This window comes from Mastigoproctus giganteus, chromosome 1, assembly GCF_048544385.1.
Source record: "Mastigoproctus giganteus isolate SK-2022 chromosome 1, ASM4854438v1, whole genome shotgun sequence".
In the NCBI taxonomy this organism is placed as follows: Eukaryota; Metazoa; Arthropoda; class Arachnida; order Uropygi; family Thelyphonidae; genus Mastigoproctus; species Mastigoproctus giganteus.
The window spans coordinates 65063594-65081795 of NC_143575.1; the positions used below are offsets into that span (position 1 = coordinate 65063594).

Consider the following 18202-nt stretch of genomic DNA (forward strand, 5'->3'; position numbering starts at 1 on the left):
CTAGGGCTCCAAGTTGATTCCTCAGAGACCAAGTGTCATCTAACAGCACATCATCAGTGTTCTGCCAAGAGCAAATCCAAGCACATAACTCAGCAACCACCTCTCCCTATCTTCACTCCTATTTCTCACCCCATATCCACTATCCCCTCTGAATTCATCAGTTATAGTTTTCCTCAATCTCCCTTGTAACCTCTTCCCCTCAACTTTGCCTTCCATGAAATCCTTCATCAATCCCTCTCCTCACAATACATGTCCAATCGAATTTCTCTTCTATCCTTCTCAAAACATCCTCATTTCTGACTTTATCAACCCATCTTATTATCTTTATGCTTCTTGTCATATATCAATATAAATAATGTAAAGTATTATGGATTAATGGTATGTTATTATTTTACTTTTTAAAATTACTCGAAATTAATTGTGTCCACAAAAACTAATAGGTTTATTTTCTTGAATAAGATTGATGATCAGCTGTTGGACTGTGTATTTCCTGTTGTGCTTTCTCCTGTACCACCTCCAAAATCTGTTGTAGCAGACAATCGTAAGTTTAATTATAATTTTAGCTTTCTAGCTTTGAAATTTTTTAAGAATTTTCAGTTTATTGTACTTTATTTGATTATATTAATATGTATGAAAAACAGCAATCTTTTAGCCAGTTATATATTAATAACAAATAATATTAATAATAATTAATAACATATGTCAATTCTGTTTCTTTCCTTTGATGATATTTTAATTACTGAACTAAAACCACTTTCAACCATATAAGACTTTGGAAAACAAAGAAGTACTTTAACCATTTCAGGCCACTTTGTTGGATAAAGAAGTTTAGTTTGTTTTTTTTTTTTTTTTTTTTTGATCCCCACAACTCAGCCATTTCACCTTTTTCGAATTTATATTTGCATTCTTTGTTACATTTTAATTCAATGAGTTCTTGAATTTCTTCACTAGCAGACATGGCGTCGCATCCAATTGGATCTAACATCCATGGCTTCACTTTAAAACAAAATAAATCTGAAAATCTATTTTTCATTTAACCTTTTAAAGAACACAAATGATCTGAATAAATCTTAAGATCATTCTTGGTGAGAGATTCATTGATTTCAGCTAACTCTTGCATACCATGAAATTGTTTTCTCATTAAATTGCTTCTGAATATTTCGAGTTTTTCAGTGAAGGCTTTTAATGCTCTTTTGCAATCCATCACCGTAATTAATTTCCCTTGAAGTTGAAGTGATACTTCATTAAGTTTTTGAAAAATAAAACCATATAGTATGTGTTTTTTTTGTGTTTGCTGATCTCCTTTTGCTAAATCTGTGTATTCTTTGTTTTCTAAAAAAAATTAGTTATTGTATCAAAAAAAGGTTTACAAATCTTGTTGCAGTTTCCTTTAATAGGCCATCTGACTTCTGTCCAGTAAAAGAAGCCTCACATATTGTTCATTATCAACACAAAATATTCTGAAAAGACAATCGTATTTGCTATATGACTTTATTGTATTGATGGTTTTAATAACTATACTGAGAAATTGATAAAACTGGACTATTTTTTTGCAACCAGATGATGTCGGTGCATAATGCAGTGTATTGCAAGAACTTTGGGACATACTTCCTTTAGGTGGGCTATAAAACCTTTGTCTTCCAACCATGGAGGTAGCACCGTCAGTGGCACAGAAGACCAAATTTTCTTTTGCACTTGTTTTACAGCCAGCCATGTTTTTATAGCAGCAAAAATTGATGCTCCAGTCAAGTCAGTTTACCTAAATTTTACAAACAACATATCTTCTTGCAATTTACAATCATCATCAAAATAACAAACATTGTCATTAGAAGGGCCTTACTGTCAGTAACTGTGGATTCATCAATCTGAATAGAAAATTTTCTCGTTTTTAGTTTGTCAATTAGCTGCTCTTCAATTTAACTGACATCTCATCGAATTGAATTGTGCTCAATGACAATGCTTTTAAAATATTGGAAGGATTTTGATGAATCATTTAGAAATTACAGTCTCTAATGCGGGTCGTATAGTAGTCTCAGCAACTGTATGAGCACTACCAGTTTTTGCAATGATTTTTGTTTGTGTGTTCTTCTTAAATAAGGAAATAACAGTGTTATGTTGCTCAAAATTGTGTTTTAAATTTTTTAAATAATCGATATGTTTACCAACTGTATCAGGATGGTAATAATACCATAAGCTAGATATTCATATAGATACTGTTGACACTTTCTTTTCAGCACTTGATATAATTGTTAATGGGTTGAATAACTACAAAGAATTCAATAATAAAATATAAACTATTTTTATTTAACCTTCATAGCCCATGTCACTCACAAAAACACTAGTTCAAAAATAAACAACTTCCACAAGGAAACAATAAATCAATACTAATTGTCACTTAGAAAGTAGAAACAATAGACTGAAATATTCTCTCATCCCATCCATGCCTCATATATTGACCAATGAAACAAAATAATGAATAAATAAACCATGCTCACCACGCCGCCACCAAGGTCGCAGCTGTCAGAAAGGTGCAAATGCCAAGAATTGCGGAGACATTACCTCTGAAAGCACTTAAGCATTTAATGCCTATGAAAAGCAAAGGCGATTGAATTAAATCATGCCCACTATCTTCCTTTTATCAAAATTTCTCACTCACTCCTAATATAATATACCTATTTGTTAAAAGTCAGCTGTCTCAGGGGAAAAGAAAACCCAATGAGAGAAATGAAATATTAAGGAATAAGATGTCATCGGGTAGGGTTGAACTTTGGAGGGCCACAAACCATTGTAATACTAGTGGTTTTTTTCAACCCCCCCCCACAAAAAACAATTTTTGCTCCTGAGAATCCCTGCTCTAGACTTTGTCACATCTTGTAGCGAGTGGCATAATTTACTTTGCGTCTGTTCGTCTTATAGTAATATAGTAGTCGAGTGACAAGCCATGAATGGTGCTTCAAATCAAATATCTGTCGTTTATCCTGCATTATATTCTTGTAACACTTGAATGTATGTTTGTGAGTTTGAAGCTTGATGCTCCCCGAAGCCTCGCTAGCAGGGATAGACACTAACTCGTCGATCATTGCGATCGCATCTTCTTTGTTCTTGCCCAAAGGATTTCTGAGAGCGTTATTTAGTGACAGCAAAATGTGCCTGCGTGGACTACCACTTGTTGAAATTCTATGCTCTTGTAAAAGTTGACCACATAAAATTGACCAAACGGGCTATAACGTTTCAACTGCAATATGTTCATAATTACATCCATAATCATTTTGAAGTATATCGCACAAGTTACAGCATCTTTGTTCACTAGCATCACTTTCTGAATGAAGTCTATGTTGCTCGTATCGTCCTCACTAGTATCACACCCCTTATTATGTAACTTGTAGAATAGCTGAAGCAAGTGAGGCTAACTGATTTCATTGGCACTCAGTCAAGAACATTGTAGGTTTACTGAGCTTTTTAATCATAGCGACTAGATCACACTTACGTTGAGCCCAGTAATAGGTCAAGTTTGGAATTGTCTGTAGGAAGGCCAAATTGTTTTCAATACATCTGTTAATGTATTATTTGAATTGAACTTGCTCGTGGGTCAATTTTGTATCTTTACCTATATATTTGAAAACCACTGTCAAAGAGTCTTTCATTCTCAATCCCATTATCTTTACTGCTGCATAAAGGAGATGATATGGAGCAACACCAGGTCGGTCAGATTGTCTGAGCTCGCTCTTTGCTTTCCCATCATGAATGGAGTCACACGTAAATTCTCTCTGAATGTTCTGAATTGTCCAAGATAAATACTGAGAAAGGACAGTTTCTCTGTATACTCATCAAAGAGTAAGCTCTGCAGTATGTTAGTTTCTTTTGGAGTGATTCTAAGATATTTATCATTACTCCACAACAACAACATTTGCTGTTGGGCAATGAGACTTTCCTCGATCGGAACCACTTTGCTTATGCTATCTTTAGCCAAATTAATTTCCATGTGAATGTCATCAAAGAATGACTGATCTATCGTAATTTGATACAATCGATAGAGCAGTGTGTTGACCAAATATTGAAGCCACGCTTTAACCACTCGCTTTCTTACTAACTTGATAAAATATCTGGATTTGTGTATTTTCTTGTGTTTTTTACACACATTTATACAATGATTGTTGTCAATCTCCCTTGGCAAGCCATGTACCATCGTGTTGACTGAAACAGGCACATTGATCACTTAGCCCAGAATGCCATATTGTCCATATGCATGTCTCAGGTGCCTTATTTGTATGAACGGTAAGCGAGGAGAAAGCTTATTTGTCACTAAATCCATCTTCAGTAAATGCGATAGAATTTCTCTGTAGAGAAACCATTCAACTTACATAGCACTGGAATGGTGTTGTTAAGTGATCCTCTGCAAATATTACACATAAGAATCCCATCGGCATCAATGTTGGGAAATGCAGTGTGCATCAATAGTACATCTTTAGCAGCTGGTTTCTTTGAGTTGTTTTCGAACCATAGACGATCACAAATGTAGCATACAGAACATAAATTATTTCTCATAAATATCCTTTCAAACCCTCGATGGGCATTCTTATATAAATAATAGGCTGGGTAAAGAAAAGGAACTTGATCATTTAGACTCATCTGCTCCACAATTGGAGAACTCTTCTGCTGTACATAATTAATACTTACTTCGGGTACATTGTTGTTAGATGGAGTGGTATTGCTGGTTGAAGGCACTGCTAAATCTAACGCTTAATTTTCTATTTGTCTTTTTACGCTATCTCGGTAGCCTTTGTCGTTCTGCATGATTTTCTGAGTATGATTGTAACAAATATTTGTATTGTTGCATTCGTACTATTCAACAAATGGCTACAATCAAATGGGTAATAGGCTATTGACCTAACCTCTTCCAAACATTGATTTGGTAGAGTAAGCAGCTAGCGTGTACATAAAACATTACATCGTTCATACTAAATATTTCGGACTGAAATATGATGCTAATGTCACTAACATCGTAGTAGCAGCCGTGAACATAATACGTTACATCGTTAATGATATCGCTCCTAGTTGTTCGATTTTAAAATAGTTCTGATTTTCATCAAAGATGTAGTAGTAGTAATGGAGGCATGTGATGCAAGAAAGCAAGAATATGAGCTTATGTAGCATCAACCAAAAAAAAAAAAATTTTTACACAACCATTCCCTCTAAAAGTTTGTCCAGTTCTTCCTTGAATTTATTTAAGCTATCAACTTCCATGACAGACTTCCATCTGTTGGGGAAGTTGATTGTAAGAAGTATAAACTTCCTGCAATTAACCACCCACTGGCTAAAGGCAAATTTCCACACATCTATTCTATACCTCTCTTTCCTCAATTTGAATTTATGTCCCCTCAGGTTTGTAATCTGAGCAAGCAGAAGAATCCCATCAGAATTCAACATGCTCAACCCATTCAAGGCCTTATACACCTCAATCATATCACCTCACAGGTGCCTAGTGCCTAGTCTCCAGATGCAATTTGCAGAACTTAAGCTTTTATTGGTAAGAGGACCCCTTCATTCCCCTCACCAATCTTGTTGCCCTTCTTTATACTCACTCAAACAACTCTACATTAAAATAAGGCCTCCAGGCCTCTATACAGTACTCAAGGCATGGCCTGACCATTCCCTTTTACAAAGTGATAATCACCTCCTTTTCCCTGCTAGCAAAATTCCTGTTTATCATTCACAATACCCCATGATCTTTTCTGGCAGCCTGTCTGCATTGCTCAGAAAACTTCATATCTGACTGCACAATCACTCCAAGGTCTTTTTCATTTTCTATCACCCTAAGTGTAATACAAGAATCCCTCGATTAGCGTGAGACTCGAATTAACGCTGTTTATATTTAGCTACCAATTTTCGATTAGCGCGGTATTTTGGCATGGCCTAAAGAAACTGAAGCTGGTGATGCTACGAATTTAAATACACTGCTAAAGTATGCATAACATTAGAGAACATTATAGAAACACATTGCTCTGTTCACAAAAGGGAGTTACTGTTTATTTCGCATTGCATCATATCTTCTCCATCGAGAAGCGTTATTGAGAAATAAACAAAAATGAACGCAAGATACAATATGGGAAGCTAGTTTGTTTTACTACCATAAGAAAATAAAAAGGAATTTCTAATTCTTTTTTATTTTCTTATGGTAGTAAAGATTATTTTTAACATTATGCACTCTGAAAGACAACGCTGGCCACACCGCATTTATTACATACATGCAGATCAGTTGCTCTTGCTTTGCGTGTTAACATGCAGACTCCCATGTATCTCCCGCCATTAATTAATGTACATACTAATTAATTACATTCATTTCTATTAAATTTTTTATGTATTACGTAATTATTAACTATGGATAAAAGGATACCCTTTTCTGGTAATGCTTCTTGATTAGACTGGAGTTCGAGCCCATGACCACCAAATATGGAGGATGCAGAAAGGTCAGGGAATGACCACCGCATATCCCCGGAGCAATGTGGCCTTAGTTGCTAATGCTCCTAAAAACCAAACAATAAACAAACAAACAGCCTCTGATAAAAAAGAAAAGTGATAACGTTAGATGAAAAAATTGAAGTCATAAAAATATTTGAAGGTGATGAGATGAGAGTAAAATACAAATTTCTTGACATCTTGTAATGACAATTTTAAGTAAAGCCAGTGCATATAAGGAAACAGGTAAGCTTGATTCATCATCAGCATGCACACAAATCATAAGAAATAGAAGTGTTACGATGGCTGAGATGGAACGTCTTTTAGCCATTTGGATAGAAGACTGCAATCAAAAAAGAATTCCAATCTGCACAATGACTATAAAAACAAAATAAAATTCTTGAGATTTTTGCAATGTTAAAGGAAAAGTCAACAATATAAAACTTGGGTAGAATGGTAACTGAAGAAAATGTTCAAGCAAGTTCTTCAAAAGAAAAAGTGATTGAAGTGGTAACGGAAGAAAATTTCACTGCCAGTAAAGGATAGTTTGAACGTTTTAAAAAAAAGAACAGGACTGCATAATGTTGCATTAACTGGAGAAGCGGCAAGTGCAGATAAAGATGCAGCCACGAAATATTCCGACATTTTGAAGAAAATTGTTGATGACGGTGGCTACACAGATCAACAAATATTTAACTTTGATGAAACAGGCCTGTTTTGGAAACGAATGCCAAAAAACACCTTTCCAGCAAAAAAAGAAAAGGCTCAACCAGGCTATAAAGTTTCCAAAGATAGAATAACACTTTTATTGGGAGGCAATGCAGAAGGTGATTTGAAATTAAAACCCAATGGTTATCTATAGAAATGAAACTTCTTTCGGTAAAGGTTTTAATAAAGCAAGCCTACCTTTTGTTTGGTGCTCTAATAGAAAATCTTGAGTCATGAAAGCGTTATTTGAAGAGTGGTTCACTAGCTATTTTTGTCCGAAAGTTAAGGCCTACTGTGAAGAAAATAATCTTGCATTCAAAATTTTATTAATTTTAGACAATGCCCTAGGCCACCCACCAGCACTTTCTGATTTGTGTGAAAACGGGAAAGTTATTTTTTTACCTCCAAATATGAAAAGTCTTTTACAGCCTATGGATCAAGACATAATCGCTACTTTTAAGACCTATTATTTGCGCAGAACATTTGTGCAAGCAATTGAAGCAACAATTGGAAATGGTACAGTTTCCTTAGTTGAATTTTGGTGAAATTACAACATCAGGAAAGCAATAGACAATATTCATGAGTCATGGTCTGAAATAACATCCAGCAATATGAGAGCAGTTTGGAAGCATATTTTGCCACATTGCGAAAATTATTTCTGTAGTTTCACTCATGTCAACACTGTTATTGATGAAATAACAAATATTGGAAGAGATCTAGGCTTTGATGAAATTGACAACAGTGATGTTCGCAAATAGTTGGAATCACATTCAGAACAATTAAGTGATTCTGAGCTCCTTAATATTGATGAACAACAAGCATATGACAAGGTGGAAATTTGCAAAGAAGAAAATGTTCAAGAAAAGAAGTTGACATTAAAAGAACTTGAAGGAATATTTTGCACATCTGAAAATTTGAAACATCTAATCATGGATGCAGACCCAGATATTGAGCGCAGTATGCAAATTCGCAGGAACATTGAAAAAGATGTGTATCCATACAAGCAAATTTATGATGAAAGGAAGAAAGAAAAGTCTGCGCAAACCTGCCTTTTGAAATATTTTACAAAAAAATAAAGTGAGTTATATATTGTAATTTTTTTATTTCAATAAACTTTTGATTACTGTACTGCAAATATTTATAATTATCCTTTGCTTTTATTCTGCTGTACATTAAATTGCCATAAAGAAAACGTATTTTTAAATATATTGATTGGTATATTGTAGGTCTTGGAATGAATTAGGCTAGTTTGTATTGATTATTAACTTCGATTAGCGCGATTTCGCCTAGCGTGCCATTTTTGCGGAACCAATTAATCACGCTAATCAAGGGATTCCTGTACTACATGGTTGGTACATTCCTCTGGGGTTACTTCTACTCATGTGCAGTACTTTTCATTTGTCAATGTTAAACTTCAGTTGCCACTTCTCAGCCCATTTGCACTAATTTTCTAGATCCTGTTGCAGTAGCACACTGCCATTACTGTCATTAACAACCCTGCCAACCTTTGTTATCTTCTGCAAACTTTGACGTTAAGCTTGATATACCTTCATTAATATCATTGATAAATATAGAAAGCAACAGTGGGCCCAACACCGAACCATGTGGGACTCTACTAATAACGTTAGTCCACAAAGAGCAGCATCCATTGATTACCACTCTGTCTTCTCCCACTCAATCACCCTTTCATCCATTCTAACAACTTATCCTTATTACCATACTGCTCCAATTTGTACAGTAATCTTCCATGTGCAACAATGTCCAAAGCTTTCCTGAAATCGAAGTAGATGATATCAAAATTATTTTTTTGCATCTAGTTCTTCTGTAACCACATCATAGCATCTAGGGCTTACAATACTGGAATCCCGGGATCTCAAATACCAGGATCCTGGTCATTTTTTTCTGGTATTGAAATACCGGTATTGATACAAAAAATACCGGTTTTTTGGTACTAATTTAAAAAAAATAATTGTTTATAATTTAATCACATAATGGTTTATAATTTAATCACATAATGGTTATAAAATCACCTTTATGTGATTATAACGCTGTTATCTCTACTAGCAAATGTTCAATAAATCATCAATAGGACACCATGCAACATTGCAACCTGTCCACAATTCTCGGACAACTTCATGTCTGACAGTATTATAACTCACAAGTCCTGTTCCTCCACTACTGACTTTAGTTCAACTCCACCAAGTGTATAAGTTATTTGGGGTTGCTGTTCCCCAGGTGTAAGACCTTGCATTTTGCTGAATTAAAGCATAGCTGCCACTTTTCTGACAATCCTGGAAGTCTAGGTCACTCTGAAGAAGCTCTGCTTGTCAGCGATCATTAACTTACTCCACAGATTTTTACATCATGTGCAAGTTTAGACCTCATGCCCTCCATCCCTTCATAGATGTCATTTAAGATAATCAAAAACAACAGTGGTCCCAATACTGATCCTTGTGGAACCCCCACTTCTTACCTAATCTGAGGAATAACCATTTATCACAACCCTCTGGCTGGTGCCCTCAAACCATCATGCTATCCATCTAAGGATTTTCCCTATGATTCCAGCCTGCTCCAACTTATAATGTAGCCACTCGTGTGGAACTGAGTCAAATTCTTTGCTAAAATCCAAATAAACAATGATGAAATTATTCCCTAAATCCAGCTCACGAGTGATCTGTCAAAATGGCTAACTAGATTTGTTAAACATGATTTTCCCTTTACAAAACCATGCTGTGTATCCTACAGAATTCCATTTCCATCTAAATGATCCTGAATTCTACCCTTGATCATTGCCGCCATGATTTTAACCTACTACTGAAGTTAGACTGGCCGGTCGGTAATTTCCCGTTACACTCCTAGAACCGCCTTTATGTTCCACTTTACACCAATCCAATGGAATGTCTCCTGAGTCTAGTGATGCTTTCATAACTAGCCTTAATGGTTCAATACACTCACTTGCTGCCTGCTTTAAGATTATAGGGTATATGCCATCAACCACAGGAGCCTTACTCGCCTGTAGGCGCGAAAGTTCTCGTTAAATAATCATTTGAAATTTTAACATCATTAATTACATTTTTTTCAACTTCACTTCCATAATATCTCGTTGACACAAATGGTTTTTTTTATGTAAATATCGATGCAAAATAACTGTTGAGTTCATCTGCAACTTCAGCTATGTTATCTAATACTATCCCACGTCCATTACATAAGGGTCCAATCTGATTTGTCCTTCTGTTCTTTGCATTTATATATGTGAAGAATTGCTTAACTGCACTCTGCTCTCTTCTTTATTCTTTATCCCCACTCTTTGCTCTCTCCCAGACTCAGTAAAGATATTATAGTGAAAATTAAACTTCACTTAATAAAACGTCTTTCTCCTTCAGAAAATGATGAACATAATTTAAACATGGAAAACCAACATGGAACAGAACATCAGTGTTCCGCAAATTCTTACCGAAATAAGAAATTGCCTGACTCCAATGAGATTTTAAAAGGTGAACTTGAGTCAGAAATTAATGAAATACTTATAACTATTTTTGCTGAAAAAGTACAAAGCCTAGAAAATATGGACTGAGATCGCTTACGATTACCTCAGTATAATAGTACCAGAATAGAATCCGAAAGGGTGTTTTCTTTTTTTTTTTTTTATGAAAACCCCAAACACGAAAGGTATCAAAACCTATAGTACTTAGTACCGTGCATGGGTTGAAGGAGAAGTATGGGGGAGGAGGGGATGCCAGAAACTTTGCTCTAGAGACTAAACATGGGTTTCACCACTTCAAGCCTCCAATAAGCAAAGTGGTGGTATTTCACTGGTTGATGAAAGTCATCTACACTTTCTGCCGCTAATCAAATACTGTATGTACCAAAATTAGATCCATTTTAAACGATCATACTATTAATTGCTTATGCTTCTTAAGAGCTTACTTTGGATTCTTAAACATAAATAAACTTTGCAGTAACAATATGTATTTCTTTGTTTTTAGAATAACTGTATTTTAATGATTTTTTTTTAGAATATTTATTATTGCAATAAAAGTTTATTTAAAGCATGAATTCAAGTAATTACAGTACTGTTTTTTTACCTTACTTTATTGCACCTAATTGTCACCAAAATTCATTGAAAAAAATGTTTGTTTTTGGAATACTGGTATCCTGCTTTCATAAATTAAAAATACCGAAATACCGGTATTAAGATTTTGACTGGTATTGTAAGCCCTTATAATATCCAATCAAATTTGTTAGGCAAGACTTTCCCTTAACAAACCCATGCTGTATTTGAATTATTGCAGCAGTCTTGTTTAGATGATCCTGCAGTGCATCTTTAACCAGTAATTTCCCTGGAACAGAAGTTAAACTAACACGTCTGTAATTATTTGTGTCACTCTTTGATCCTCCTTTGTGGATTGGGGTCACATTTGCACATCTCCAGTCCATGAGTACTTCCCCTGAGTCCAAGAATTCTCTTGTAATTATGGCTAGGGTTGCTTAGGTCCTTTGCAACCTATTTTAATATAACTGGAGAGATTCCATCAACCCCACGTGCCTTTCTTATGTTTTATTGAAAAAAATGTTTGTTTTTGCATTTATTGAAAAAAATGTTTGCTTCCACGAATAAATCCTTGAATTCTTCCCACTTAGAATTTGCTGTTGGTAATCTTTAACTTCAAAATTTCTCCTCCACTTTACTCTCAGTTATTACAAAATCATTAAGCACCCTGTTACAGTTTGATAAACTTCTGGCATTTTCCTCCCTTAATACCTCCTCACGTGTGAATGTAGATGCAAAATGCTCATTTAGTTTATCAGCTATCTGAGCAGGATCATCAATAGTTGAACCATCGATATCAAGTGGACCAATCTGATTCATCCCCTTCCTTTTAGAGTTTATATAAGTAATGAAGTCCTTCCTGTTTTTCTTAGCATCCTTTGCCAAAGATGTCTCGTAATCTGCCTTTGCTTGCCTAATCTCCTTTGTGACTTGATTACAGGCTAGTTTATATCTGCCATAGGCTTCTGTGTTGCCTGATAATTTATGTGCATCCCATGAATTTTTCTTCTTTGCCACGAGTCTCATTAGTTCATCTGACATCCATTTAGGCCTAAACCTGGAACAGTATTTCTTATTCGGTATGAAAAGCCTAATAGCTTCCACAACTAAATCCTTGAATTCTTCCCACTTAGAATTTGCTGTTGGTAACATCATCAGTTGGTCCCACTGTACAGAATTTTAAAACTGTCTGAGACCACTGTAGTCACCTTTACGAAAGCAAATACCCTTCTCCTTACCCCAATGGTAATTATATCTTTAAGTAAATCCCACATCAGTACACTGTGATCACTGCCAACTAGTGGTTCCTTTATCTACAAATTCTTAATGCACAAATAATCACTGCTGATAACCAGATCAAGAGTATTACACTCTCTGGTTGCCTCTCGAACATGCTGCTGCAGAAACCAATCAACCAATAAATCCAGAAAAGTCTTGCTAGTGTGCGAGTGACCAGTTCACAAGTTCCAGTCAATATCGGGGAAGTTAAAATCCCCCATTATAACACAATCTGATTTACTGACCAATTCTATTTCTCTGTACGATTGTTCATTGTACTCATTAAAGTCATTAGGCCTATAACACACTGCTACTCTCATATTTGTTTTCCCAGTGCTTATGTCATACCAGATTGACTCAACATTGCACTGTCCATCTCTGTCAACTGGATGCACTTCCTTAGATTTTGTTTTTTCTCCTTTCCTTATGCCATTTTCCTCCCTTAATATCTCCTCATGTGTGAATGTAATCAGACAGAGCCAATACTGAATCAGGAAAGTACAGGAGAATAAAATTATAAAAAGGAGTATTGGCTCTGTCTGATTACTTTAGTTTTCTTCTTTTGTGTCATATAATTTTGTTTATTTAATGATAGCTTTGTAAGCAACCATATATAGCCAGTTTTGTTTTGTTTTTTTTCTTATTCGATTCATGGTAATTTCTCTATTAAAGTTTTTTTTTAACAAATCAAAAGTGTCCATTATTTGTGGTCTGATCGACTAATGATTAATCAAATTAATACTTTAATACCATATGAAAAATTGGCTGCTAACTTAAATGTTATGAATGTGAGGTGCTCCTGCTGCCTACAATCCAAACTGTTTTTAAATAACATAAAAAAATTAGAAAGAAAAAAAGTATGAAATTAAATTAACTAGAAAGTGATGATACTCATACTGGAAGTAAAATATCATAAAATATCATATCCTACAAAGATAAAGTGGAATCAGTCTGTAAAAATGCAAGGAAGCTACACCAGTGCTTACTGAAAGTTTAAGGAACTAGTAACCACTTTCATCAGGAGGTATCAGCTATACTGTAAATTTCCAGTTATATTTTTGCCATGTCTTGCTTGTTGAAAGCAGACCAGCTGTGGGATGGTTTGTGATTGAAAATGACACATGAAACTAAAAACACTTGCTTATATATGGTTGAAACTCTCTAAAACCGAAAACTACTCAAATTAAAACATGAAATTTTTGTACATAGTATAAAAATGTTAATTTCATCAAGTATAGCATTTACTTCATTTGACTTTGATTATGACAGTACATAGATTATTTAATTTTTTGTGTGTGTGTGTGTGTGTGTGTGTGTGTGTGTGTGTGTGTGTGTGTGTGTGTGTGTGTGTGTGTGTGTGTGTGTGTGTTTTTCCATCCCCTTTAATTATATGTTTTTCAGTATGATCTTCATTTAGTTTACTTACTTAATTTTAATTTTATTTTGTATAATTTCAGTTTGTTTTTGTTGTTTTTAAAATTGAGATATGATTTTTATTTTTGACTTATGTTTTTTTTAATATGGAATGTTAATAGTTTAGTTGCATCTTTGCAAATTCTTGTCAATTGGCTCTGGTTAACAATGAAATTTATGTTTATTATTTTATTTCAAACTGTTTCAGGTTTTAGAGGGTGTTAACCATAGTTCAGCATGTTTGTAGTTTCATATGTCATTTTCAATTATATAGGGGGTCATTCATGATCAGTTTTCCTTTTAATAAGCAACCCATGAGAGAAATAATGTCTACTGACAAAGTGATTATTGTGGTTCCCCTCCCCAAGCTTACCTTTTTGTTATTGTTTATCTTATATTTGGTGTCAGTATTATTTTCTTTGTGGACTTGTGCACAGGTGCAGTTGCTTGCATTATACTTGTGAAGTACCACTATTACTTACATCAAAGCTATCATTAAATAAACATAAAATTAGATTACACAAAAGAAAACTAAAGTAATCAGAAAGAGCCAATACTGAATCAGGAAAGTACAGGAGAATAAAATTATAAAAAGGAGTATTGGCTCTGTCTGATTACTTTAGTTTTCTTCTTTTGTGTCATCTAATTTTATGTTTATTTAATGATAGCTTTATTATTATTATTATTATTATTATTATTATTATACATATGATGCAAGGAAGCATGAGGCTTATGCTGCACCAGGAAAAAAAAAAAAGTTCCCGAGTAACCCTGAGAGAGAGAGAGAGAGAGAGAGAGAGAGAGAGAGAGAGAGAGAGAGAGAGAGAGAGAGAGAGTGTCAAAAGTACAGAACAGAGGGGTGAAGTGGAAGTGGTTATTTTTTATTTATTTATTTTACTTTAATTTTTTTGGCTGATGCTGCATAAGCTTGCTTTCTTGCATCAAATGCCTCTACTAATGCTAATGCTAAGTAGAAGGGAATCACCAAGAAAGAGAAGAATGATGATATCCAGTTTAGGACCCTGGGTGTGCCAAGCCCATACTCACCAGATGTGAGCCCCCTTTGATGTAAGTAATAGTGGTACTTCACAAATATAATAGGTGTCAACCACAAGGAAAAGATATCAAATACCTATTGTAATTTCTTAATAATTTAGAACCCTTCACATCACCACTAATTTAAAATGAGCAGCCCTAAAAATAAAATGGTTCCTGCCCCCTGATTTATGGTAGCATAATTACATCCCCTCATACAAGAATTTGGCATTCTTATTCCCTGGTATCATATAGCTCTCTAGTTTCAACTTCTTTGAGAGAAAGAATCATTATACTCTTAATAATGCACTGGCCCCTCAGGAACTAGTAGTTGTTGGGGACTCTAATGTCAGGGAAACGGGGAACATGCTTTGTAAAAAGGATAGGTAGAACAGGACCAGTATATCTGCCAGACGTAAAGGTGGATGACGTTGTATCATCTTTTAAGGGCACAAAAGGTGATATTGTTGTACACATTGGCACTAATGATATTAAGAGTAGTAGACGGGTGGAATTACTTAACAAGTACAGGTCACTGTTGAAAAAAAGCCGTGAATTAGGGTTGAATTTGAAAGTGTTTGCAATTCTGCCGAGACACAATAGAAGGGAGTATATGATGAGAGCCTTGTCAATCAATTCGACCCTGGAAAGATTGTGCAAGGCTCAAGGGGTAAAATTTTTTTCAGCCTGGTCTGTACTTGTTAGCAGTAGAGACTGTTTCTACAGGGATGGGATATGCTTAAATAGAAAGGGTGCAAGAATATTTGCTGATGCTATTGAGGCAGTGTTATGTGGGTCGGAAAACTGCTAGCTTGGAGGACTAACAGATTAACAGTAGCCACTGGCACAGGTGAAAGTGATTCTTGCACTGCTTCTATTGGAATCACCAGAAGCCTAGAAAACAAGATGCAGGGTATTTCAGAGACTGCTGGGAGTCATTGCGGTACAAGTAAACACATGGGTTGTGCTAGGGTAGCTAAGAATAGGAACAGGTGCATGTATACTTGCATATACACCAATGTAGGAGTTTAGTAAATATATTTGATGAATTTGAGGTATTGCTCAAAACATCAAAGGTAGATACTGTTGGGATATCAGAGATGTGGTGTCACACAGATATAAGGAATGCAGAACTGGAATTTTGGGATGTACAGGAAGGATAGACAGGATAGGAAGGGAGGAGGGGTTATGCTATTAGTTAAGAAACATAAAATCCAAGGAAGTGAAGCCAGTCGACATCGCTGGACAGTGCAGTGTCGAGTCAGTTTGGTGTGACATAAGCATTGGTAGATAAAAATTGAGAATAGGAGTGTGTTATAGGCCTAATGACTCTGATGAGTATAACAAGGAACTCTAGAGGGAAATAGATTGGGCCAGTAAATCAGAGAGTCTTATAATGGGGATTTTAATTTCCCAGATATTGACTGGAATTTGTGGTTTGGTCACTCACACACTAGCAAGGCTTTTGTGGAATTATTGGATGATTGTTTTCTACATCAGCATGTTCGGGAGGCAACTAGAGGGAGTAATACTCTTGATCTGATTATCAGTAGTAATTCTTCATCATTAAGAATCTGCAGATAAAGGAACCACTAGGTGGCAGTGATCACAGTGTGCTGAAGTGGGATTTACCCAGAGGTAACTACCAACAGGGGTAAAGGAAGGGTTTTTGCTTTCGTAAAGGCAACTACGGTGGTCTGAGACAGTATTTAAATTCTATATGGTGGGACCAACTGATGATGTTATCAACAGCAAATTCAAAATGGGAAGCATTCGAAGAATTTATCTTGGAAGCTACTAGGCTTTACATACCAACAAAGAAATATTGTTCAAGGTTTAGGCCTAAATGGATGTCAGATGAACTAATGAGACATATGGCAGAGAAGAAAAATGCATGGGATACTTATAAATTAATGGGTGACATGGAAGCCTATGATAGATATAAGCTGGTCTGTAACCAAGTCACAGAGGAGATTAGGCAGGCAAAGGCAGGTTATGAGAAATCTTTGGCAAAGGATGCAATCAAAAATCATTACTTGTTCTTAGGCTCGAAAGTTTTTAATAAACATTCTTCTGGAATTTTATTATCACTAATTTCATGCTTTCCAGCCTCACTTGCTCACTTTATTCTCAGTGTTTCTCCTGTAGCCATCGATATAAAGTATCTGTTTAGTTCATCTTCAACATCAGCTGAGTTATTTAAGACTTTCTTGTACCCATTACACGTGTCCAATCTGATTCATTCTTCTGTTCTTTGTATTCAGTTATGTGAAGAACTCCTTTTTCCTGTTCTTTGCTCTCTTATCTGTCAACTTCTCATAAATATCTTTGCCAACCTAACCTTTTCTGTAGTATGATTACAGATCAACTTTTAGCTGTTATTAGTTTCACTACTTTTTATTGCTCTTTATCTTTACCATGCCATTTTTTTCTGTTCTGTTAAACTGGTTAGTTCATTATTCATCCATCTCAATAATAAATCAGAGCCCTTCTTGTTCTGTATTTTCTTAGTTGTATATACATAGTCAGGACTTCTGTGAGCTATATCCCCAGTTTATAGAGGCTGTGTAGCACCTTAAGCTGTCATAATCTCCATCCAAGCTTTCCTGAAATTGAAACCATTCTTTTATCTTTAATACCGTGACCTTTCTCTCCTTATCTTACGACTTAGAACTTTATGATCACTCCCTGCTAATGATGCTAATTCAGCCCTATGTTGTCGTCTGGTTCATGGGTGATGATAAGGTATAGTATGCAAGTTATTCTAGGTTTTCAGCTTGTACAGCATTCAGATCAGCTTATTAACATACAGTGTTTAAGCCATAGTACAGTTTTATGTACTATGCCTCATCTTTTTTTTAAGATGATAATACTTAAACTGCACAGCATGATCATAGTAGTCTGTGCATAAAAATCCTATGGCGCCTCCGTAGCAAGGTGGGAAGGAGCAGCAGTGCATAGCACACACTTCTTGATTAGACCGGGGTTCGAGCCCATCACCACCAAATACGGAGGATGCGGAAAGGTCAGGGAATGACCACCGCATATTCCCGGAGCAATATGGTCTTAGTTGCTAATGCTCCTAAAAACCAAATAACAAACGAACAACAACAACAACAATAAAAATCCTCCCCCTTTTCTCCTTTCAAATTAAATTATATCAGAATAAAGAATCTTCTCTATCTATATCATTAACCTGGTTTATATATGTTATGGTTAAATATCTATTAGAATTACATGAGTGTGATTTTCAGATTCCCC

General features: G+C 35.3%; 1 protein-coding gene across 4 annotated transcripts in view; it reads left to right on the forward strand.

The window, feature by feature from the left end:
• The window catches only part of Vps13 (vacuolar protein sorting 13C), a 1645987-nt gene that overhangs the window by 1464432 nt on the left and 163353 nt on the right, over positions 1-18202 (forward strand). For all 4 annotated transcript variants that reach the window (XM_090373229.1, XM_090373247.1, XM_090373239.1 and 1 more), the window contains one exon: positions 460-541. In XM_090373229.1, the coding sequence (XP_090229355.1) occupies positions 460-541 (82 nt within the window). The remainder of the gene's footprint in view (positions 1-459; positions 542-18202) is intronic.